Source organism: Chinchilla lanigera, unplaced genomic scaffold (genome assembly GCF_000276665.1).
Source record: "Chinchilla lanigera isolate Chin_1 unplaced genomic scaffold, ChiLan1.0 scaffold00031, whole genome shotgun sequence".
Classification (NCBI taxonomy): Eukaryota; Metazoa; Chordata; class Mammalia; order Rodentia; family Chinchillidae; genus Chinchilla; species Chinchilla lanigera.
Genome location: NW_004955432.1, coordinates 9,165,767 through 9,191,658, shown reverse-complemented (window position 1 = coordinate 9,191,658; position 25,892 = coordinate 9,165,767). Strand labels below are relative to the sequence as shown.

General features: G+C 37.7%; 2 protein-coding genes and 1 pseudogene across 3 annotated transcripts in view; all 3 read left to right on the top strand.

The window, feature by feature from the left end:
- The window catches only part of Krit1 (KRIT1, ankyrin repeat containing), a 51,270-nt gene extending 28,289 nt beyond the window's left edge, over positions 1 to 22,981 (top strand). The window contains exons 13-17 of one of the 2 annotated variants that reach the window (XM_005388010.2): positions 785 to 951; positions 2,107 to 2,194; positions 2,638 to 2,844; positions 18,250 to 18,366; positions 22,564 to 22,981. In XM_005388010.2, coding sequence (XP_005388067.1) covers positions 785 to 951; positions 2,107 to 2,194; positions 2,638 to 2,844; positions 18,250 to 18,366; positions 22,564 to 22,647 — 663 coding nt within the window. In that variant the 3' untranslated portion in view covers positions 22,648 to 22,981. Of the gene's footprint in view, positions 1 to 784; positions 952 to 2,106; positions 2,195 to 2,637; positions 2,845 to 18,249; positions 18,367 to 19,051; positions 19,528 to 22,563 lie in introns of those variants that run through there. The other variant, XM_005388011.2, reaches the window with a different exon arrangement.
- Positions 20,983 to 22,974, top strand: LOC102029894 (annotated as a pseudogene).
- Positions 22,982 to 24,968: 1,987 nt separating the features above from the next.
- The window catches only part of Lrrd1 (leucine-rich repeats and death domain containing 1), a 34,462-nt gene continuing 33,538 nt past the window's right edge, over positions 24,969 to 25,892 (top strand). The window contains exon 1 of the mRNA XM_013515909.1: positions 24,969 to 25,332. The gene's annotated coding sequence lies outside the window, so the exon portion shown is untranslated. The remainder of the gene's footprint in view (positions 25,333 to 25,892) is intronic.

Below are 25,892 nucleotides of genomic sequence, written 5' to 3'. Positions count from 1 at the left end.
CTTTATTCAAATAAAAATGAAAATCTTTGCTTTAAACAAGCTCTTAAAAGTTATTTGTCAGAGGCTAACTTTCAAGGATCATTGCTGTAGTTTGTTGAAATTACTTTGTCACCAGGTGTATGGTGACACATGCCTATTACCTCAGCACTAGAGATGCTGAGGCAGGAGGATTGCTGCAAGTTTAGAGCCAGCCTCCACTGCATAACAAGGGCCTGTCTCAAAAACACAAAAGCAAAACAAAACAAAAAAATTACATTTGTTCTAAGAATTGATACAATTATGCCAAAAATTGTCCATATCACAGATATGGTAATGGTATTACACGGTCAATCTAGTGTTAGCAAACTGCAACCTATGGACATATTCTGCCTGCTGCCTATATTTGTATAGCCTGAAAACTAAAATTATTTATATTTTTTAATGATTAAAATATTCAGAAGAGCAATATTTCATGTCATGTGAAAACTGTCCAGAATTCATAGTTCATTGTCTGTTAAAAAGCCGTCTGGGGCACTGCCATACCCATATGTTCACGCATTACCTGTGGCTGCACCGTGCTGTAATGGCAGAGCTGAGTAGTGTGAGCAGAAATTAAGTGGTTCACAGAACTCAAAATACTACTGTCTTCCCTTAGGAAAATTTTGCCAACTCCTGCTCCAAACAGTGATAGTTCACTAAGATAGAAATCCCTAGCTTTTCCTTTTCCTTTATTAGACAGTAGCAAGTTGTACATTTTTAAAGGGAAACTGTAGCCTAGTAACCAGATTATACATTTTCTTTTAAGATTGAAGACCCCCTAGCTATTCTTATTCTATTCGATGAAGCCAGATATAATTTACTGAAGGGCTTTTATACGGCTCCTGATGCTAAACTGATAACACTGGCAAGTCTTTTGCTGCAAATCGTTTATGGAAATTATGAAAGTAAGAAACACAAGCAAGGTTTTCTCAAGTAAGTATTTAAGGCATGTTTTACTCAATTCTTTTTAACCAAGAAGGTTTTTAAATGTTATTAGAAAATAAGCATTGGTTTGAAATTAGCAGTACGAGTCATAGAATGAGGGAAAAAAAAAACCCAAACTACTATAGAATTCTTTTTTTTTTTTTTTTTTTTTTTTTGGTTTTTCTCCGGTACCGGGAACCGAACTCACGACCTTGCGCTTGCCAGGCAGGCGCTTTTGCCGCTGAGCTAAATCCCCAGCCCCTACTATAGAATTCTTAAAGTTTACATGTAAGTACTCCCCAAGACGTATAAATTACATGAACTGCAAACATGTACAAATAAAATTTTAAAAAGTTTTTAAAAAGAATTCTGAAAGTTTTACTTTCTAAACTTATTTTCCCTATATGGAAATACTCCATATTTTTTTCTTTTCTTTTCTTTTCTTTTTTGTGGTACTGGGAATTGAATTCAGGAACTTGCAATGCCAGGCAGGTGCTGTACCACTGAGCTAGATCCCTGGAGGTCCCTGGCTCTTATCTTTTTTTTTTTTTGTTTTTTATTCCAGTACCAGGAGTCGAACTCACGACCTTGCGCTTGCCAGGCAGGCACTGTGCCGCTGAGCTAAATTCCCAGCCCTGTCTTTTTCTTATATGCTTAAAAAAGTGCATTAAAACCTGACTTGTATAAGTAGCAAAAAAATTTTATAAAGCAGAAGCACTTAAGAATTTCACTATAGAATCAGTTTCATGTTCACTCTGAGAGAAAACATTGAGATTTTAAGCACATTTAAGCTTATTGTCATTTTCAATTTTAGTATATGTGCTGCCAAAGCAAGCACTCAATTTTCAAAAGTATTTTTGGATTATTGAAAGGAGAGACATTTCTCTAAATTGATAGCTTTAAGATTGGGAATTTTTTTTTTTGGCACAAAGTTTGAACTGTTAAAGTTTTTAAGTTCTCTGATACTTTAAAACAATATTTTGGGGCAACCCACTTTCTAAGCTTTTCTGTCTCAATAAATTCTTCCTACTGTTAAAAAAATAAATAAATAAAACTACATTTTGCAGATTAAAAATTGTTACTTAAGGCTATTTGTGACAGGATTAGTATGCTTTAGTTACTAAAAATGACTTATTTAAAAGATGTTGACATGTATGCTTACAGTGAAGAAAATCTAAAATCCATTGTACCTATTACCAAATTGAAAAGTAAAGCACCTCACTGGACAAATCGAATACTTCATGAATACAAGGTAAGCTGTTTAACAGAAATAAAATGACATTTCAGAGGCTATTTCATTTTTTAAATGTTACTAATATTTTAAATATAGGTACATTAAATTCATAACCCTGAAATTAAAAGTAGATGTTTTTGTTCACATTACCTGAAATAAAGTACAGTAGCAAGATATTTTATTTTTAGTAATGTAGAATCTTTTATTGAGTATGTTCTATATGTTGAATACTATGATAAAGACAAAAGATAAAAATTTGAAATAATATACTATCCCTGCCTAGACACTTTAATAGGAGAGATGATATTTTTAATATTAAAAACACAAAAGAATAAATACTGTTGTATTATGTGCCATAATTTTCTTCACTGGTGACAACTTTGATTTTAAAAATTGCTTATTTGATCTGTGTAGTCAAAGGTACAATTCCCATCTCTTTTATAATTTTTATTTATTTTTAGAATCTTAGTACAAGTGAGGGCATCAGTAAAGAAATGCACCACCTACAGCGTATGTTCTTACAGAATTGTTGGGAAATTCCTACATATGGAGCCGCTTTTTTCACGGGACAGATATTTACAAAGGCAAGCCCCAGTAATCATAAAGTCATCCCTGTGTACGTAGGAGTGAACATAAAAGGACTTCATCTCCTCAACATGGAAACTAAGGTAGATTTTTTCACTGTTTTTGATAAGTCACATTTATTTTAATATCTAAAATAAAAGTACCAGCCTACATGAAAAATCTAGAAATGGCATACATATAGGACTGTTCATTGTAATTTTATTCATTGCAAAAAAATAAGGGGAAAACTAAATGATTTAGGAGTGTAACAATAATTATATTACATTACTGCTTTTGAATACCTTTCAGCCACAAAACTGAAGAGTACGGTTTAGCAGAATGATACGTTCAGAAGAGATATGTAGTGAAAAGGGTGCTGACCTATGTATAATGCGCTACCATTGTTGTTCAAATGTAAAGAAATGTGTTTATTTCCTGAATACATGCTGCTTATGCATGCATGAAAAATAATCCCTTAAATTCTTTTGAGAAATGAGCCAGGTAATTGGGAAGTAGAATTAAAGGAGTACTATATACCTCTTAGTTCAAAATACTCTTTAAAAAGTATCGTAGACCAAGTGACTCACAAACAGCAAAGATTTATTTCTCACAGTCTGGAAGCTAGAAGTCGAAGGTCCAGGAACCAGCACAGTCATCTTTTGGGGAAAACTTGCTTTGTAGCAGACTCACAGCTTTTGCTGTATCCTGTCACATGGGTCAAAGAGTCAGGCAGCTGTCCTGAGACTTTTCAGAGGGAGGTGTGGTGGTACACACCTGTAATCCCACCACTTGGGAGACTGAGGCAGAAAGGTCTTTGCACATTCAAGGACAGCCTGGGCTACATAATGAGGCCAAGGCCAGCCTGCACTACATAGTGAGACCCTGTCTCAAAAAAACCAGACAAACAAAAATCAAATAAATGTACCATTTAAAAGGGCTTCATCCTCATTACCCAGTTACCACACTTCCTAATACCATCACATTGGGGGATAGAATTTCATAACATACTGATTTGGGGGAGTGACACATTCAGTGTCCAATAATAATATTTTGCAACTTAAGTTTTTAACTGTATGATTACATTATCTGTTCAAAACGTCAGGTTTAAGTAAAAAGAATGAAGACATTAAACATAAAAAAATATATCTGATACAAGGGCTTCATTTTGAAAATTAGGATAGCTTATGAGAAACTTTTGGGGGACAGGATAAAGTGTGGAGGTGGTTGTGAGTATCCATGAGAGCACTAAGTAGCATTTCAGTCAGAAATTTATTACTCTATAGTATTTCTAATCAGCATCATAATATGAAATACGTGATTATTATTTAGCCATATTTAACACATTTAAGCAAGAATGAGTGTCTTTTTGTGTTTAACTGGAAGATAGTAAAAATCAAATCATGTTTGTTAATTCATGTTTGTTAAGAACAGACCATTTTAAACTGGGACTGGTGACACATGCCTGTTACCCAAGCACTCTGGGAGGTTGGGACAGAAGGATCTCAACTTCAAGATGAGCCTGGGCAACTTAATAATTTAGAGACCCTGTCTCAAATTTTAAAGGGCTGGGGATGTAGTTTACTGCAAAGGCCCTGGGTTCAATCCCCAGGACTGGGGATTTGGGAAGGGGACTGTTTTCCAAATCAATTACAGTAATAACTAAGCTTATGTATTGTTTTTCTTTTTTTTTAAGTTTTTATTTTTCATTAATGTATCTTTGCAGTACACATTGATTACATTCCTTGTGAAGATTGTGATATGTACAAAAACATCTGAATTCCCTTCTTCTTTCCTTCTCACCTCATCCCATCCCTTATTATCTTTAGCATTTGAGAAAGACCTGTCTATTTCCTCTTGTCTTTTATTTTGTTCTTGATTTATATTTTGGGTTTTTCATATAAAAGAAACCATGCTGTACTTAAGCTTGTGTCTGATTTATTTCACTTAAGATTATGTCCCACTTTATTTGCTTTATGGTGAATAGTACTCCATTGTGTTTAAATACCATGTTCTTTTTATTTATTCATATATTGGTGGACATGAAGGTCACTTCCAAGATTTAAATATTATGAGTTGTGCTGCTATAAACATGTATATCCATATATCACTGTAATATGATGTCTTTAACTCTTTTGGGAAGATACCTAAAACAGAAATACAGAGGACCCTTGACTTGCGAACTCAGTTTGTTCATGGGGTCTGGTTGTAATTTAAATTGGTTGTAAGTCAAGACTTTTTTTACCATAAGCAGTAATGGAAATACCCATAATGTGTTCTGAACTTTCTAAAGCATCCTTTAACTCACCTTTTCATAATAAAAAGAGGTTGTATAATGTGCATAATTTAACAGGAACACCAATTTCATACTGTACTCACCATTCAAGTTGACACTTTTGGCTTGCAACAAGGGAGGATGAAATGGAAGGTGATTACAGTATTGTTTGGAAGGAGCATCCTCTTAACATCATCAGAATCTGGTTCTTTCATTTCCTTTCTCTCCTTGGGAGAGTCTGTAACCCACTAGCACCTGCTTCTGGCTTACTAGGTCTCAGCCTTTTCAAACTAAAAACTGGTCTAAGCTGTCCATTTCTGTCTTTTCTTTAACACTGTTCTGTAGTATGACATGACATTGTCATTAAGCAAGTAAATACAATGGTTGGCTTTTTCTCTGTCTGGGTGGGTTTTCTCTACAAGTGTTTCTAGCTCTATCCATTTTTTCAGGATTTTCTTCATTCCAAAAGAACTTTGTTGCACTGATTGTTGCTACTCCCCCTCCTCTTCAGAAAGCTCCCCAGCTGCTATTATCTGTTGCTCATCCAGAAGTTGCTGAAGTTCCTCTGTAGATGATTCCGCTGAGTGTTCCTCCTCCAGTTCCTCAATATCACCACTATCTACATACAAGCCTATGAACTCTGCTATGGTGACAGTGTCATCAGCCACAATGTCAAAAAGGCTCAGACTTCTCTATACAGCCTTCAAAATCTCTCTCTTGTATAATTTTAGGCCACACTTTCTTCCAGGAAGATCTTAGTATCCATAGAGAGACATTGGCCCAGGATTTCTCAATTAACCACACACAGGAAAAAATTCCTTCCAGAATTCTTTAAGGGTTTAATCTGTATCTCAAGCCATCTGGAAGCACTTCAGGAACAGTTCCTTGGTGTATAGGTTCTTAAAGTTAGCTATGACCTGATGATGATCTATAGGCTGCAGTAGAGGAGCTGTATTAGGTGGGAGAAACTACTGAGAGCATAGGAATTCTTCAGCCAGTTCCTCCAAATCTCGTGGGTGAGCAGGAGCACTGTCCATGATGAGAAGAGCCTTGGTTGGTAAACCTTTGTGCTCTAGATACTTTTTAACAGTAGGGCAGAAGGCCTCCCTGATCCACTCAAGAAAAAGTACTCTTCTTACCCACACTTTTTGCGTTAGATCTCCATATGACCTCTAGCCTATTCTTGACTTTATGTTTTCTGAACACTCTAGAGGTCTCAGAGTGATAAACCAAGGGAGGCTTTATCTTGAGGTCACCACTCGATGGGCACATAGCAATAAGGTTTCTTTTCTTCCTGGGTAATGTACGTTCTCCTGGGCATCTTCTTCTAGAAAGGGCCAGTTTCATCACAGTTGAAAACTTGATGAGAACAAAAGCCGTTTCTCTGTGTCATCATTTCAAAGTGGTGTATGTAATGTTCAGCAACCCTTTTATCAACACTGGCTGCCTTCACCATGCCTAGTGAGGCTATGAACCCCAGTTCTCACTTTAAAAGTGTGAAACCACCCCTTACTGGCAAAAAATGTTTCACTATTATCACTCATTAATGGATTCTTTGTGAGATCTGCGTGTATAGCCCTAGCTTTTTCACAAATGATAGACTCAGATAGGCTATAACCTGCCATCTGCCTTTCATTTATCCACACTAATAATAGATTTACTGATTTGAGTAACATGTTTAGCAACACCAGCTTCTTTATACAAATCTTTTCTCTGTAAGATTGTCAAGATGGTGGATTTCGACATGCTGTACCTATTAGGGAGATCAGTCACACGAATGCCTTATATTTCTCCACAATTTCTATCTTTTTTTTCCATTGTGATTGCTTTCTTTACCTTTCCTTCCTTCCTTGGCTTCTTTCCTAGCTTTTTGGGGGCCATTTTGATAGCAGTAATTGTAGCAATTATATAAAGCACTGACCAAAATCAAGTATACAAATGCATGCATCTGGGCTCAGACTGACCCTTAAATAAGCTTTACTGGCACAGCAAATCATTTACAAGTGCACAAGTGGCTGGCACAAGCAGCTGGTTTTCAAGTCATAAGTCAAGACTTTGTTCATAAGTTAGGCCTAAAATTCTAATTGTAACCCACGTTCGTATGTGAGGCTGGTTGTAACTCGAGTCCACTGTAGCTCGGTCACATTGAATTTTTACTTTAGGCTTTGAGGAATCTCTATACTGATTCCCATAGTGCTTGTACTAATTTATGTTCCCACCAACAATATAAATGGATTCCTTTTTCACCACAGCCTCTTGCATTTGCTCTTATTGATTTCTTCTGTTTTTTTTTTGTTTTTTTGTTTTTGTACTAGAAATTGAACTCAGGATCTTGTGCTTGCCAGGCAGGCACTTGTGCCAGTGAGCTATATCCCCAGCTTTTTATTATTATTATTGATTTCTTGATGATATCTGGAGTAAGATGGAATCTCAGCGTTCTCATTTCTATTTCTCTAATGGCCTGCAAAGTTGAACATTTTTCATATATTTTTCAGCCATTTGGTACTTCTTCTAAGTAGTGTCTATTCATTTTGCTAGCCTTTTCTTTCTTCCTTTCTCCCTTCCTCCCTCCCATCCTTCCTTCTTTTTCTGTTTTTATTTTGTTTGTCTTTTTGAGACAAGGTTTCACTATGCAATTCAGGCTGGCCTTGAACTCACTTTATAGCCCAAGTTGGCTTTGAATTCACACCCGTCCTCCTGTCTCAGCCTCCTGAGTACTGGGATTACAGGTGTATGTACCATGCCTGACTCACTTGCCCATTTTTTGAATGGGTCTTTTATTTGGAGGGAGAGTCTAGTTTTTTGTTTTTAGTTCTTTATATATTGTAGATATTAATTGTGTTTGAAGAATACCTGACAAACATTCTTTTCTAATTATGTAGGTTGTCTCTTTACTTCATCGGGTTGTTTCTTTTGCTATTTAAAAGCTTTTTAATTTGATATGATCCCATTTGTTGATTCTTGGTACTATTTACTGGGCAACAGGGTTTCTGCTCATAAAGTCTTTGTCTGCACCTTTGGCTTAGAGTTTTACCTATTTTAGCTTACAGCAAGTGAAATGTTTCTGTTTTAAATTTAGATCTTTGATCCATTTTTATTTAGGTTTAGTACATGGTGAAAGATAATGGGTCTGTGCAAACACTGTATTGTCCCCCTCGTGTGAGAAGCTGAAAGAGCAAATTAGATCCAAAATGAACAGTAGATATTTTAAAGTAGGAAGAAACTTTTCAAAAGGAAAGAGAAACGGAAGGGAGAAAGGAGAAAAAAAGGAAGGAAAAAGAAATAATACATATATGATAGTTAAGATAATTATACTACTGATTTCTCTTAGTTGATTGAAAAGAAAGGTTTGTGCTAATATGGTTTGGACAATTAATTGCCTATATTTTGTACTCGTAACTAATTTCCAGATAACAACACACAATGTATTAACCATTGTTACCTTCCTATTATCTTGTTTTGAATTTTTATTTTTCTCTTTAAAATAATAATAATAATAACAATAATAAAGATAATGGGCCTAGATTCCATCTTCTACATTTTGATAGCCAGTTTTCTCAGCACCGTTTATTAAAAAGCCTATCTTTCCTACAGTGTATGTTTTTGGACCCTTTGCATGGATCAAATAGTTCAACTTGCTTAGGATTGTTTCTGCGTCTTCTATTGTGTTCCATTGATCACGTCTTGTTTTTGTGTCAGTACCATGCTTATCATTGCTGCATGGTAATGTATTTTTAAATTTGGTATTAAATTTGATGTTCTTAATTTTGCTCATTACCATGATTGCTTTTGCTGTTTGGGGTCTCTTCTGGTTGCCTATGAATTTAGGATTGTTTTTCTAGTTCTGTGAAGCCCCAATGCTGTTGGTACTTTCATTGGAATTGCATTGAATTTGTATATCAATTTTGGACACATGGCCGTTTTGACTATATTCTGCCTACCTAGGAACAGAAGATATCTTTCCATTTTCTGATTTTTCTTTTTCAGAGTACCAGAGTTTTTGTTGAAGAGAGTCTTTTACTTTCGTGGTGAAGTTAATTCCTATGTATTTGATTTTTCTTGATGCTATTGTGAATGGTATTTTTTTCCTAATTTATTTCTAGTGAGTTCATTAGTGGTACACAGGAAAATACTGACTTTTTATGTTGATTTTGTATCCTGCTAACTTGCTGAATTTATTTGTTAATTCTAGGAGTCTAAGTCTTGGTTACTTTTCTCTCGTTGCTGAGACAAAATATCCAACACCCAAAATGAAGGAAGGAAAGGTTTATTTAGCTTACAGTTTGTGGAGGTTTCAGTCCATACTTGGCTGGCTCCGAGGCAGAAGATAGCAAAGCAACGAGAGCAAAGTGGGGAATGGCAGCCGAACAGCAAAGCAGCCAGAGTAAACGGGAGGAATGGGGGCAAGCAGCTTCTTTCCCTGCCTTACTTTGTAAATAGGCTGCCCCCACCTAAGGGGCGTGTAGCTCTCACATAATCTCCATGCCCTCCTCTTCCACAGGCTCAGGATGTATACAAAGTAAGCACCCTGGCTTCCTGCTGAGTCACTTAGCCAAACCTCTAGACTCCCCAAGTTGACACAATGTATCAACCATAACAGTCTATTGGTGGAATATTTTGAGTCTTCTATGTAGAAGATCATGTCCTCTGCAAATAATAATAATGTCATTTCTTTTCCTATATATATCCCTTTCTATTTCTTTTTCTTGCCTGATCACTCTGGCTAATGTTTCAGCTACTATGTTGAGCATGAGTGGTGATAGTGGACATTCTTGCCTTGTTCTTGATTTAGAGGGAAGGCTTTCAATTTTCCCCATTGAATATGATGTTGACAGTAGGTTTGTCATAAATGCCTTTTATCAGGTTCAGATAAAGTCCTTCTGTGCCTATTTTTGTCATTGTTTTTATTATGAATTGATACTAGATTTTGTCAAAGTTCGCTTTCAACTGAAATGATCATGATCGTGCAAGGATGGTAAATAGCTAGACTGTTTACATAAGTATTACGTTTACTGATAGTTACCCTATTTACATGATATATTACATTTACTGATTTGCAAATGTTAAACTATCCTTGCATGCCTGGAATGAAGCCTACTTAGTCATAATGTATGATCTTTTTGATGATTTGTTGCATGCAACTTACCAGTAACTTGTTGAGGATTTTTGCACCTGTGTTCATAAGAGGTGGTCTTTTTTGGCCAGTAGTTCTCTTTTTCTTTGTGTGGTTTTAGAATCATGGTAATGTTAGCTTCCAGAAATAACATTGGGAGTACATCTTCCTTTTCAGTTTCTTTACAGAGCTTGAAGAATGTTGAAGTTAGAAGTTTTGAATTAGAAGTTTTGAATTTCTCGTAGAATTCAGCAGACCTGTGCTTTTCCTAGTAGATTTTTATTACTACTTCAATTTCATTGCCTATTATTGGATTATTCAGGGTTTTCATTTCTTCTTGGTTCACTTTTGTAATTCATATGTATCTGGGAATCTGTTTCTTCTGAATTCTCCAATTTATTGACATACAGGTTGTTAATATTGTGTGATTTTGGCAGAGTCTATTGTGATCTCCCCTTTTTTTCTGAGTCTTCACTAATTTCAGTTGATTTTATATTAGTCACCTTTGAGTCTTAGCAGCAGTTGGATCCATTTTTCATATTTTCTTGTTTAAGCTATCTCTCATTTAATCGGTTACTCTTGACACCATGTCCTCAGATTGGTCGTTTCTGCTACTCATACTTTTCAATATAATTTTTAAACTCCTGAATTTCTACTTGGTATATTTTTATGGACTCTAGTTCTTTTCTGTGAGGGTCATTTATGTTTTCTATCATTTTCTTTAGATCACAACTTTTATTAGTGTCTTTAGTAGACTTGCAGGTCATTTTGTTTATCAAGCTAATTACCTCTGTAGTTATGTCTTCTTTAAGCTTACTAAGTACTTTGTTTATCAGTTTCTTTATCTCTTGTGTTATCCTTTTGAATAGTTCATTTGTGTGATGTTAGATTTTCTCTCCTTTAATGCCCCATGGGTCAGCTTTGGGAGATTTGGGAGTTTTTTGTGGCAGTCTGTTGCTTTTTCATGATTCTGTTTTTTATTTGTTTCTGTGTGTGCTGATGCTTGCAAATTGATTACAGTGAAAAGCTTTGTTATTCATATGGAGACCTCTTTAATTAACATCTGCTTTTATTGATGCCCTTTCTGTATGGCTAATTATTAACCTTGGTCTCTGATCCAGCCACCTCCGTTTATTTGGGAGGGAAGGCTGCAGTATGTTCCCCCCAGTGCCCATTTCTTCAGGAATGAGCCACCATATTGTTAATGACCCAAAGGCAATCTGAATATTGGTATCCAGAAGAAAGTAATTAACAGCAGCAACTATTTTACCTTGGCTATAGTAATAAAATCAGTGATGAATACTAGCATCAAAGACAAACTAGATACTGATATACCCAATGAACCAGTAATGTTCCACCCTTAACCATATGTCTTGGTTACTTTTCTCTTGTTGCTGGGACAAAATACCTGATGCCCAAAATGAAGGAAGGAAAGGTTTATTTAGCTCACAGTTTGTAGAGGTTTCAGTCCATACTTGGCTGGTTCTAAGGCAGAGTGCCACATGGCACAGGGCAACCCTTCATGGTGGCAGAAAATAGCAAAAGCAACAAGAGCAAAAGGGAAGAATGGCAACAAGCAGCCTCTTTTTCTCCCTTACATATGCAAAACTATCTGCCCTAGGGTGGGTGTAGCTCTCACACCCATAATCAGTCAAACTCTAAAAGGGCCCCCCCCATGACCTTGGGGGGACACGCAGACACAGACCATAACACCATAGAAAAGAGATCTATAATTATAGTATAAATACTAAGACAAACCAAATATTGACCAATAGTAAATATCTACTAAGAGGAACAGCCTTACCTGCATTAACAGTAGAAAATATTCAACAGTAATAGTTTAGAATTGACTCACTGTCTAAAGATTCATAAAATGTAATAGGTATACTAGTTATGATAGAGGAGTGGGGAAATCAGAGAATGAAAAAAGTGTAATTTGAAAGATGAATCAATAGAAGATGAGAAAGAAGAGAGGGGAGTGCAATGAGGGATCCTATTGAGGAGTAAAAGGAAACTCATAGTAGAAAACAGTCACAGAACAGAACAAATAAGAAATGGAAGATAAAAGAAAAACAGCCTGGGACTATAGCTCAGTGGTATAGCACCTGTCTAACAAGTGCAAGGTCCTGAGTTCAAGTCCTGGTACCAAAAAAAAAAAAAATAGAAAGAAGCATTAACTGAAAGAAAAACAGCAAAATCCAGGAAATGAAAGATTTAAAAAAAGTTAAAGTGGGAAAAAGAAAAAAAAATCTATGAAGGAAAGAGAAATAATAAATTATGAAAAGACTGAGTCAAAAAGTTCCTCTGTTTTTGAATGAGTGGGTTTTTTTTAAGGATCTGCAGTATTACAATCCTGGAAATCACAATTTTCTCCCTATAGCTTTAGGACGTACGGATTTGTAAGGTGCCCTCCCTTCTCCGGCGGGCCCTGTGCTCATTCACCCCAGGCTGCTGTAACTGTGGAGTGTCCCCCGAATACAGGCCATGGGGTTGGGGTTCAAGAAGATTGCTGGACTTAATGTCATCACTCACCAGACCTGGTTTCTCACTGTAGCGGGTAGGGGTTGTGTCCTTTCTAGCCTGAGTTTAAACTTCTTAGCAGGTCTAATGTGTATCCACTCTTCTGTGGTCTCCTGTGGTTTCCTCTCACCCGGTCTCTTTGGGAGAGTAACACTGGAATTCCTGAAGCTGCTGACCACATTCGTGCTTTTCAGGTTCGGCTGGCCCTCCAGGATTATTAGCTTCTCCCCCTGGCTGTTGGCCTCATCCGCTATCAGGTTGGGTTGGGTAGCCTGTACTTGCTCCTGCTCCATGCCAAGGGAAGCAAAATGTGGAGCTCACTTGGAACTGGTGAGCGGCTGCAGGCAGGCCATGGAATCTACAGGCACAGGGTTGGTATGGGGCCAGCATGCTGGTCTGTCTGGTCCAGGGGGCCATGAGTCTTTCCCAGGCTATCTATTTTTAAAAAGGCATTTTGGGTTGAGAAACTTCCTCATAACCATTCTGATTTTCTCATTATTATTGTTTTTATGTAATCACATCTTAAAGTATCCCACTCATAGTTTAGTCTTTTCATATTCACTCAGTATCATCCTTACAAGCAACAGTTCATTTCACTGTGCTATTAGATATACTTGTAGATGGAGATAGAGAATATCTAGAGGTAGAGCCCATACAGGGTTTGATTTCAATAACTGATGTGAAGTTTGATTTCCCAGTGTCACTTATGGTCAGCTTGCTTTTGGATCATTTATCTTCTTAGTATTTTTCTCACACAAAACAGGCTATTCCTTATAGCTACTTTTATATTTCTGTTGTAACAACTGCTAAAAGAGATGGTGAAATGTCCCCCACCATTTCAAGAAATTTTTCATTTTTCTGTATATAAAGAGCATTTTATGCCAACATTTGCAAATCCTTTTTCATGAACTGGATGGTTATACTGTCATGTGATAATGTGTCATTTCTCAGAGTTGCATTTTATGTTTAATTTTTCATAATAAGTTTCAGCAACAGTACTGAATTTTACATAGCATTCAGATGGAAGTTTAGCAGTGTCTTATATTATGAATAACATTCTGGTTTAGGAGTGGAGAATGTGATAGCAGTAGCAGGCAGAAGGATGATAACATAGTTAACAAACTGGTTTTTCAGGATAGAAATACAAATAGGAATATAATACTTAGGTGTGAAAAATGATGATTGAACCAAAGGGTAGACATTTTTACTGTCCATTTAATCATTACTTCTGCTCCATAAACCACTGATAAATTTATGCCACCTTGGAAGCTCTGAGATAATTACATTTTTCATTCATCACATGCACAAGCACACAGCTTATCTTCAGTTCGGTTAGGTTCACTAAGATCTCCTGTCCTGGCGTTTGACAAGCTTTACTAAAATAAACACCTTCAGATGCAAAGAATCTTCATTTGCATGTAGAACTCATGTGACATTAGTCTGTTGAAGTCTCAGGAAAGGCCAGAATATAGCTGCTTTTTGTATCTGTTACTTCTACCTTCTCTATCTTGTTTCTCTTTGAAATAATAAAAGTTGCCTCAGAAAATATAACTCACTGTGTTGTGGCTTACTGTAGTGAATGTGTTTCAGTCTTCACAGCTGAACTCTACTTTTTGATGTACCTTCAACCTTAGTAAATACCATTGCCACACCCAGATAATAGACTGTCCTTTGCTCATGTCAGTATATGTTGACCATAATGCCCTTCTGAACTGAAATTGGTTTTTAAACACCCAGGTGGTACCATTTTACATGAGTGATGGCAGTGTCGCTATTTAGAATTGCCATTCACAGACTACTAATTTTCTTAAGTATATGTATTTTAAGAGGTAGCATAAAAACACTTTCTTCACAAAATGTGTTGGGACTAGAAAATGCTAAGTTACTATTATAGATAATTTTTTAAAATCATATCTCAAAATAGAAGAAAAGAATTTGAATCTTGTCACCATAAGGAAGTGATAAAAATTTAAGGTAATAGACGTGCTAATTATCCTGGGTCAATCACTATTTAATGTACACATAAACCAAAACTCTTTGCAGCTGCAGTGTCTAAAGAAAAACATTTACCAGGTACTTCTTATGTTAGTATTCTCCATTGAGATGGGATTTAGGAAGAGAAAGTTTTACAATAGAACATGTTGCTGTTTTATATACAATATTATAAAGAAACATTTCTATAATAAAAGTTTTTAAAAGACCATCTGGCACTATGAGTAATACATTTGCTTTAAAGAGGATCCAGGCATGCTCGTAGCCATCTTTAAAATGTGCCCAAAAGCTTGCACCAGAATAGTTGTATCATAACCAAAGAGTTTCACTGCAATGGTGCTTTGCACGATCTTCAAAGTGCCTTCATGCGTACTGCCTCAGTTGAGCTTCACAATAACTTTATAATCCAGACAGATAGCTGTTACCTCTATTGTTAGAGCATTAGAATGTGAATGGCATATCTGAAGGTTAAAAAGCTCCTAGAATGTTGCCAGTACCTAGAGCAGGACCTAGAGCCAGCAGAGGCTTGGTGCTGATGTGGTGGCTCAAGGGTGAGAAGTGAATGGCAGATCTTTAATTCAGTTAAAGACTCTTAATTCCTGGTTCTACTACAAGAAGAATCATCCACTGCAATCTCAGAAACCATATTGCAGCAGGAACAGTGAGTTTAACTATTATAATTTCATCTGGACATCAAGCACTTTGAAATAGAAAGTATAGTCAGAGGGCTCTTATAGTTGTTTTAGTAGTTGTATCCCTGTAGAATGTTAATAGAAAATACTTAGAGTTTACAGAGAAAACTTGAGATCCAGAGCCACACATAGTATTTTAGCATGGCAATCATAATGACATTATTTTTGTAACACACTTGAATGTCCATCTTAGTATAGAGCAGCCTTTTTAGTTCATCATCTCTATCTACCTAGTACATAAAGAAATTCTCACCTAATTTGTTATCCTTTAATGGGATGTCATCAAAGTGTGTGACATTCTCTGGACTACTGAGTGACTGAGTATCTCTAAATGTATCTCTAAATATAATATGTACACTACAGAAGCCTTTATAGAGAAAACTATCATTTGACAGGTGGTCTCATGCTGGTTTGACATACACCTGTTATCACAAGTAGGTGGAGTTCAAGAGAAAGGCACATAGCTGAGTCTAGAAAAAGGTTATTACCATAAACAGTGTTAGTCCTACATCTTAGAAGATCTGTACATCCAGAAGGCATGAATATATTTAGTACACCATGAGATTAGCAATCATGAATATTATGCTATATAGAAACCTTTGTCTCTTAATTTAGTTTTGTACTAAGAGCATCTTTTAATGGAACCTTATTGATTAACTCAGAGAAAACCTTTTGACTATGGCCAGTGTAAGCATATCACAATATGTTCAGCAACATTTATTGGGGTGTGTTTCCTTAAGGCAATAGAAATTGCTAAGATCCCATTAGTAAACAAAGAAAAAATATTTCCAGGAAACTGCTCCTTTATTCACCAATAGGAGTCTTGTCGAACAGTTTTCTTAAACCCAATGGATCCCCATTTAATTAATTAAATTTTTGATAACATATGAGAAGCAGATCATTACAATTAACACATTATTTTTGACCAGTGAAAGATTGCTGAGTTATTGTACACAGACAACATTATGCATTGTATTTGTAAAACCAATCTTGACATCATTTTGATCAGCTTGCAACCTGGGTAGAAGCATGTCCTTAACTCTAATGACATCTGTAAACCAACTTAAGTTATAGACAGATATTTTTAAAAGGCAAAAAGAAGAAAAATTCTTGAGCTCAAACAAAACAGCTGTGAATATGATTGCCAGACAGATATATAAACATACCTACAACAATTTGTTTATAAAGCCAGAGTGCACTTGGATGTATTTGGCCAAGTTGAATTATAGTAACTTTTTATATAAGACTAGTCAAAACTTTTATAGGTCAACTAACAGAGATCTCTTGTAATAAGAATTAGAAGGAATAAAAACCTTCTATTTACAATCGGTTTTTTTCTCTTTTTCTCTTACTTTGTCTTAAGAATTTTGGGAACTCCCTCTTCTTTCATGTAGCATCCGGCTCACTCACCTCTATACCTTCTGTCACCTACTCAGACCTTTTTTCTGACAGAATTCATGGGATTCCCTCTTCTGTAAGACTTAACGTAGTTTGGGCCAGCATTGAGCTTTTACAAGATTCGATTCCCACATCTTGACAGTCTTTTGTATAATTTCCAAGATTCTCTGTGGCTCTAACAGTCCTAAGGGCCTGTTAGCAGTCTTTATTTGCAGTCTCCAATTGAAGCATAATACTTTCAGTGTATTATGTGCAAAGCACTACGTTCAATCCCAGTACTGCAACAACAAAATGAACTCTAACAAAAATACTATAAATATTATACCTAATATCTGTACATCCCTAATAGGTACACCTATTAGATATATATTATAGCTAATAAATATGTACAAATATGTGTCAATCAAAAGAATGTTAAACCCTTAAAATAATAATAAAAAAATTGAATGCTTTAAATATAGCATTATATTGACAAGTGTAGGAGAGAGTTATTCTCATGATGGCATTTAAGTAATTTTGTTGAATTTATGAAAACTATTAACTTCAGAATTGTGCTTATTTTTATAATATATCACACCAGGCATGGTGGTGCATGCCTGTAATCCCAGCACTTGGGAGGCCAAGGCAGGAGAATCACCTCAAGTTCGAGGTCAGCCTGAGCCACATAGTGAATCCAGGCCAACCTGAACTACATAGCAAGACCCTGTCTCAAGAAACAACAACACTAAATATATCACTATGCTTATTTTCAGTGGGGTGAAATTGCCTGAGTCATCCTGTTATTATTGCATAAATTTCAAATTTATAAGTACTATGCAAATATTAAAAAGATTAATGAGTAGGTTAAAGAGATTATTTTTCTTTTTTTTTTTTGAGACAAGGTCTCACTGATCAGTGCACGCTGGCCTTGAACTTACTTATGTCACCCAGGCTGGCCTCAAATTCCTAGTGATCCTTCTGTCTCAGCCTCCTGAGTGCTGGGATTACAGATGTGTGCCACCATGCTCAGCTAACAAGATTATTTTTAATCTGCCAAAAATAAAACCTTATAGTATATTGCATTATCTTAAAATTCACTAATTGTGCATCTTTAATCTGCATGCTTACAATTCCAGCTACTCAGGAGACTGAGGGGAGGTTCACAAATTCAAGGCCAGCCATAGACCTCATCTCAAAAACCAGAAAGTAAAGAAAACTCACAAGAACAAAAAATTGGCACCTTGAAATTGTTACTAATCTGATGTGAAGAACATTAATCTTGGGGAGTCTACCGTCTAGGTTCTGTGCTACAGACTGTACGTGGCTAGTGTAGGCACTCTGAATAGACTCTATTATAAAAACTGGGGCCGGGGATATAGTTCAGTGACTCAGTGCCTGCCTGGCAAGAGTGAGGTCCTGAGTTTGATTCCCGGTACCAAAAAAAAAAACCACCTCAAAACCATTATGTTTAGAACTAAGTGTAAATAGTAAGAGTGTTGTTTGAATACATATTTTAATAGAGTGATTTCTAATCATGTTGCAGGCTTTACTCATCAGTCTTAAGTATGGTTGTTTTATGTGGCAGTTGGGAGATGCTGATACCTGTTTTCAGATCCACAGTATGGAAAATAAAATGAATTTCATCGTACACACAAAACAGGTAAGCTTTCATTGACTATTTTGGACTCCTAATAGTGAACTACTGTTACTAAAGTGTTTTTTTTTTAAGTGACATTAGTTAACTTCAAAAGAAACCTCTAATATTAGATGAAATTAAAATACAATGTCACAGGAAAAAAAGGGAAGGCCTTTCATAACAAGGAAAGCCAGAAACATAGCTGAATCATTTATGTCATTTTTGTAACAATTAAATTCTTAGGTCATATTTTAAAATTCTCCTTAGTATTCTTGCCTCCCATCAAGATGTTAGACAGCCCTTCCCTCTTCTTGACCAGTACCCTCTCTGAGCCACTAGTTGTGTGTGGGTTGTTTCTTAAGTCTCTTCAAAAAACCTTAGTAAGCTGAATTGCATATGGTGTAATCCCAGCACTCTGGAAGGCTGAGACAGGAGGATGGCAAGTTTGACCCCACCCTAGGCAATTTAGCAACTTAGTAAGACTCTGTCTCAAAATAAAAAATAAATATTCACTGGAGATACAGCTCTGTGTGAAGGGTTCAATTTCCAAACAAATACACCTGAGTAATTCTCCTATGTGCTTAATTTCTTAACAAGCTACCTCCTGATTAGAAAGTTCCCTTTCAACTAGGACTGCCCAATGCTATGTATTTCCTATAAACATACTTTCATATTTATCTTCATTGCCAACATATATTTTACTCTGTAGGCTGGTCTCGTGGTAAAGCTGTTGATGAAGCTAAATGGACAATTAATGCCCACTGAAAGAAATTCATGAAAGAAAAACAGCTGATACACAAGCCACCAGTATTTTGTAATGCAGTTTTTTCTAGGAAAGATTTCTTAAAGTACTACTTTTAACAATGAATTTAGTCTCTTGTAATATATATGTATACTATCACACTGTACAGAATTTGTACACATTTGATGTGTAATATACCAAGTAGTTTTATATGAAATCCTCAGAAGCTATTCTGATTTTTTAGAGAAACACAAGAAAAATATAGAATGATAGTCTGTATAATATTAGACAAAATAGTAAGCTTTATAAAAAGTTATTTTTGGTAAATAATGAATTTGGATTGAATGTGTTGAAATTAAATTGTAGCTTTATTAAAATTTATTTGAATATATAGTGAAAATCAACATGATGATTTGAATAAAAAAAAGTATTTTCTACTTGGACCAAATACCACTATTATTTAAAACATTTTTCTGCTATCTGTGACCATTTCTCAACATGTTTTTACAAGTCTTAGTTAAAAGACATTTCTCAAGATATTGTTCTTAAATCTCTTGCATCATAATTACCTGGGTCGCTCATAAAAACTGATGTCATAGGCTCACTCTAGACAAACTGATTCATTCTTTAAAAGTAACAAGGAGGAGGAATCTGTTCTTAAATTTTGGGTTTTTTTCTGTGGAAGTAATCCTAGATCCAATTAAGAATTTGTTATTAAAGTTGGGAAATTATACCACTTCCCAGATACAACAACATGTATACACAGACACATAGTTCATGTAACATCTCAGGATATTGGTAGCTACATTTATTAAATGTACACTGTATTTTTATGAGTTAACCTAATGGCTTAGTCATCTTGCCTTCATATTATAGGAAGTAGATCATGAAATGTCTCATTATTGATTTAGGAAAGTACTGATTATCATAGATGAGCTATGTAGTGCGCTATTTAGTGTACCTAGAAACTATAGTCTGTCTAAACAGATAGATTTATGTGTTCTAAGTTAAGTTCAGAGGTGTAATAGTCACACAAAATTATTCTAAAGTTGGGCATCTTTATATGATCCTATCTCAGATTTAGTAAAAAAATAACACAGGACTAGAGATGTAGCTCAGTGCAAAGTCCCTATTTTATCCCCAATACTGAAAAAAGAAAAAAATCATACAGACTGCAGATAATTTCTGTATATCATTCTCTACTCTTCACATTAAGTCTGGTTATAATTAATGGTGCTGAGTCTAAGCCTTACTAAAATTACGTGGTTGAAGTTAACAAGAAAGACTGACCTTTTTTAAAAGTCTGTGCTAGGCCCTTTTGATTCTAGATAAACAATTCCCTATTCACTTTCATCTATTCCAGTGGCCTCACTCTTCCCAAAAACCTTGTTTTGAATCCTGGCAAGGACTGTGACAGGGTCACACATTTTTCCCTGTTGTCTGAGGCCTGAAATGTGGGTAGACTTCTCCAAGACTACACACATGCTCATAGTATTCTAGAGCTTCTCCAACTTGAATCTCTCAACTTTTCTAAAGTCCTCCCACAAACTAGGTTTAAAAGTTTCTGAAACACATGGCCAAGTATAGTCCCAGCAGTGCCCCCACTCCTGGTACCAATTTTCTGTATTAGTTACTTTCCCATAGCTGGGACACAATGCTCGACATCCACAACTTAAAGGAAGAGAGGCAAATTTTGGCCCACAGTTTCAGTGGGTTCAGTCCAAAGTCTACTGGTGCCAAGGTTGAAACAGCATGGTAAAACTGTCTGGCAAAAGGGCCTGGTGGAGGAAAGCTGCTCCACCCATGGCAGCCAGGATGCAGAGAGGGAAGGGCAGAGTCAGGAACAAGAATACACCTTCCTAGGGGCTGGGGATTTAGCTCAGCGGCACAGTGCTTTCCTGGCAAGCGCAAGGTCGTGAGTTTGATTCCCAGTACCGGAAAAAAAACAAAAAAACAAAACAAAAAAAGAATACACCTTCCAGATTAAGAACCCTGTGGCCCATGGTTTCTGAACATTCCTACCTCTAAACACATGAATCCTGGGAGGAGGGGAGGATTTTAGATACAAATCATAACACCTTAGCATCCTATTTAAATGACATTCTGGAAAGGCAAAGCTTTAGACACAGTAAGCAAACATTGGGTATTGGAGGTTAATGACGGAAGTGAGAGGATGCAGGAATAAAAAGAAGCAACCTGAAGAAGTTTGGAAGGAGAAGCAATATTCTGATGGTGATTGGAAAGTATATTTGATAAAGTTTGCCTACCTGATGAAATTTAACTGTAAAGTATAAAATACCTTTTAAAAAGCAGAACTTAATATGTAAGTTGGAAATGCATTTTAAAAATACATTTAATACAATCCATTTAGTGGATACAGTCATGTGGGAGCCTTGAGGAGGCCAGCCCCCTACCTCCCTCCTTTCTGCTACTGGTCATCTGTGTCCTTGGACTTGTTCCAACACCCTGTAAAGCAGATGAACTATAAAAATGCTAGGCGTACAGAGACGTGCCTCACCAAAGGACATAAAAAAGACAGATCAGAAACTGGCACTAAAGTGTCATCCAGATAAAAATCCTGGGAATAAAAAAGCAGAGTGAAAATTCAAACAAGTTGCTGAGGCATATGTGGTGTTACCAGATGTTAAAAAAAAAAAAAGAAACATATGACAAGTATGGCAAAGAAAGATTAAATGGTGGAGGATGAGGTGGAAGTCATTTTGACAGTCCATGTGAGACAGGCTTCACATTCAGAAGCCCAGACAATACCTTCAGGGAATGTTCTGGTGGAAGGGACCTTTTTTTCATTTGACTTCTTCAAAGCCGTATTAGAAGACTTTTGGGAATTAAAGAGGTTCCCAAGGAAGTAGTAGCTACGTTGTGAACTCCTTTTTCTCTGCCTGCAGTGGATTTCATCCTTTGGAGGTGAAGGAATCTGATACAGGATTTACTTCATCTGGGTCCATATATTATGGAGCTTCATTTCATTCTCTTCCACCTCATTTAGCAGCAGTGGGATGGGCAACTTCCAGTCTACATCAATTTCTACTAAAATAGTAGAAGCAAAATCACCACAAAGAGAATGGTCAAGAATGGTCAAGAAAGTAGAAGTTGGGCTGGGGATATAGCTCGGTGGCATAAGTGCCTGCCTGGCAAGCGCAAGGTCCTGAGTTCGATTCCCAGTACCAAAAAAAAAAGTAGGAGTTGAAGATGTACAGTTAAAGTCCTTAACAATAAATGGTAAGGTGCAGGTGCTACACTTAGGTAACAAGCACCACTTGAGGATTAACAGGAACATTTTTTTAATATTTCAAACAAACCTGACTTTCAGTACAACTGTACCAAGTACTTATAAACAATTTATCAGAGCCTCTGTCACAAACTTGAGTTGTTGGGGCCACACAGTAGGACTACTTTTTGTCTTTAAAACTGTTGTAACCTCTGTATGTATTTTCCTTTTTTATCAAATGTGATCCAAGGTGAGTTCGACCCCCGGAGTAGCACTAGGACAAGACTGTACTCTGACACCAGCGTGGGTCTGCTTTCTGTTGTGTTTGAGATGAGCTGTGTTGTGTCAGCCTGCTGTGAAACTGACATTGCCAGGATCAGTCCACCACAGAAATAATTTCCTTTTTTTTTTCAGTGTTTATTAATAAATATATTAATGTACTAATGGTAATACATTTTTGGTTTAATAAAAATTTAAAGATATTTTCTAGTTATGCATGGATGCTAGCAACTTAGTAAAATTTTGACAACTGTTTAAATATGTACTGTTGGGCTTATATAAGCTAATAAGCTAGGCCCTTCTCATTTGCTTTTACAAAAAGAATGTGAATGTGTATGATGCGTTCTTTCCTGAAAAATAAAATAATAAAAAATTCCATTTAGTGAGTAGTCACAGAAGTTATGTGCTTGAAAGTCCAGGTCGCTTTCAAAAATGGGGAAATACAAATCTTTGTTAACAAAAATGGCAAACAGAACCTTAGTAAAATCATTACACTTATGAGAAATAATGACACAGGACCAAAGCACTGAAAATGGGTTCAACCCTGTGGTAAAGGAGTCTGACGAACATTGAGTCCCTGTTCCCTGGTGCTGCCACAGGAAGACGACCTGTAGGCGGGTCACCACCCCACTCGTCCGCAGTTCCTCTCTGGCTCCATCTCCTCTAGTTGCCAGGACTGTCCTGTGTGTGCTACAGTTCACTGGGGTGGGAAATGATCATTTTCTAATAGTACCACACAAGTGAGACAGTAGTGTACAGTTAAATGTGAATCACATGAAGGCAATTATTTTTAAAAACAAGTTTCTCTCAGATCTTATCAAATGGTTTAGTTCTTAGAGAATTATATCATCATGCCACGGCTAAGACTAGGATGTGGTTTGTTTCCTCCCAAACTCAGCTGAACTTTAATCTCAGTTATGAAGTAAATATATAGAGGGTGGACACAGAGTCCTGCTACGGGTCTTGGCGGTCGAGCCTCTGGGAGGTGATTAGGATTACACCTTCGGGGTGGAGGATCCATAACTGAATACTAAAGGTTCCTAAGAAAGAGACCAACACCCAAGTACTGCCTGGGTCTCGCCGTGTGCCCTGTTTCTCGCTGACAGGGAGGGCCAGCACAGGGTGATCACCAGGTGTGGCCCCTTGACCTTGGACCAGAACTGTGTGCCAAAATACACTGCGTGGTTTTGTGTGCGGGGAGCGGACACGGGTGCCGTCTGCGGCTCAAGGATGCTCGGCAGCTCTCCGGCTCTGCCCCGGCCGCCCAACTCCCGGCTGCCAGTACAGTCTGTGTGTCTGCGCCTGCGCAGCCACCCTGAGCCCGCCCCCCCGACTCTGGGGCGCCCCCTGCAGGGCACGGCAGTCCGCTGTCCAGTGTGCAAGCCCAGGGCTGCTCCGAAGACCTCGTGGGGAACTACAGTACCTTATGCATCACAGCAGCCAGGCATACGGGGCCTCAGTGCCTGGACCAAGAGTGTCGAGGCCTTTGGCACGGCTGTGACTGAGCGTCTTGGTACCAACTCCATGGGCCCCGCAGCTATCGCTCCCCGAGAGCCCTGGGGCCCCTGAGCAAGCGGGGTTCCGGCAGTATCCATCCCTAGAGGTACAGGAGGCCCATGGCTTCAGGTCAGATTTCCCCTACACCAATGCAGGGCCCCATGTGTCCAGCCTGAAGCGTCCCGCTTTGGTGGGGGTGAGGGGAGTCGCCTCCCGTGCAAGGTGCTACGGGCAGTGCCACTGCGGACTACAACCTCACTGTCACGAGGTGGCGCTGCTGCCACAGGGGCTGGTCGGCCAGACTGTGGCCCCGGGAATGCCTTGCAGGCCCCCCCTTTCCGGGCACGGTCACTGTCAGGGAAGAGACAGCTTCTCCGAGTGGTGCGCACACACGAGGCCCTCGGGACACGAAGTTCTCTGACGTGCTGGGGGATCCCCCACTGCTGAGCTGGCCTACGTCCTCCGGAGCAGTCTGGCGGCGCTGGTGCTGGTCCCTGACGCTGGGGCCTCTCATGGCCTGGCTGGCCTGGCTCTGATCGATGTCCATCATCCCATCCCTACCCCCGCGTGGCCTAACTCCCATTCCCTGGTGGTCCCATCCTCCATTCCCTAACAAAATGGTTTTTATTTCTGTGAATTTAATAAAAACTTCACCAGTTTAAAAAAATAAGACATGAACTCCATCATATGAGCTAATAAAGCAAGTATAATCCCAAACTAGTAATCAGCAAATCATTTCTTGACTTTTGAAGATGGTACACGGTATTTTACTAGTATGTATTCCCTGTTACATTTTATAGATGCTGATATTTTTGTTTACATATACTGAATATATACCAGTGGAACAATAAACGATAGGACCTAAAAGGATAAATCACGTGCAGATAGAAAGATAAATAAATAGTTCTCACCTAAATGAAATGTATGCCAGTTTTCCTTTCTTGATTGTTTGGTTCCAATTAAATTCAGTTTTGTACACATAACCACTGAGACAAAAAAAAAAAGCCAGCAAAAGTCTCTCACTTACTTTAGTCAATTTGCTAACACGAGCAACTGCATATAGTTGAAAATTGGACTTTATCTGAACTTGGGCTTGCATGATGTGATGGTGTAACTATGACGTTTCTTACAAAGACTTGTATATTTGAGGGCTTGATCTTCAATGCAGAGATGTTCAGAGGTGGGACCTGGAGAGGGGATTGGATGGTGAAGGTGCTGACCTCATCAAGGCAGTAACCCATTGGTGAGTACACAGCTGAATGTGCTTTGGGAGGCGGGCCCAGCTAGAGGACGAAGTTCACTATGCCAAGCCTCTCAAGGGTATATTGAACCCGAAGCCCCTTGGCCTGTTTCCCTCTGTGCCTCCTGTCTACCATGAGGTGAGCTGATTTGCTCCATCCTATGTGACATTTCTGCCTCTCCACAGGCCCACAGCAATGGAGCCAGCAGACCATGCACTGAAACCTCTGAAACCATAAGCCAAAATAAACGTCTCTCCTCTAAGTTGTTTTTCTCACACATTTGTTCACAGAGATGAAAAGCTCACTACACATGTTATTTAGTATTTTTAAATTTATGTGTGTTTATGTCTTGGTTACTTTTCTCTCCTTGCTGAGACAAAATATCCAACGCCCAAAATGAAGGAAGGAAAAGTTTATTTAGCTCACAGTTTGTGGAGGTTTCAGTCCATACTTGGCTGGCTCCCAGGCAGAAGGTAGCAAAGCAACAAGAGCAAAGGGGGGAATGGCAGCCGAACAGCAAACAGCCAGAGCAAAAGGGAGGAATGGCGGCAAGCAGCTTTTT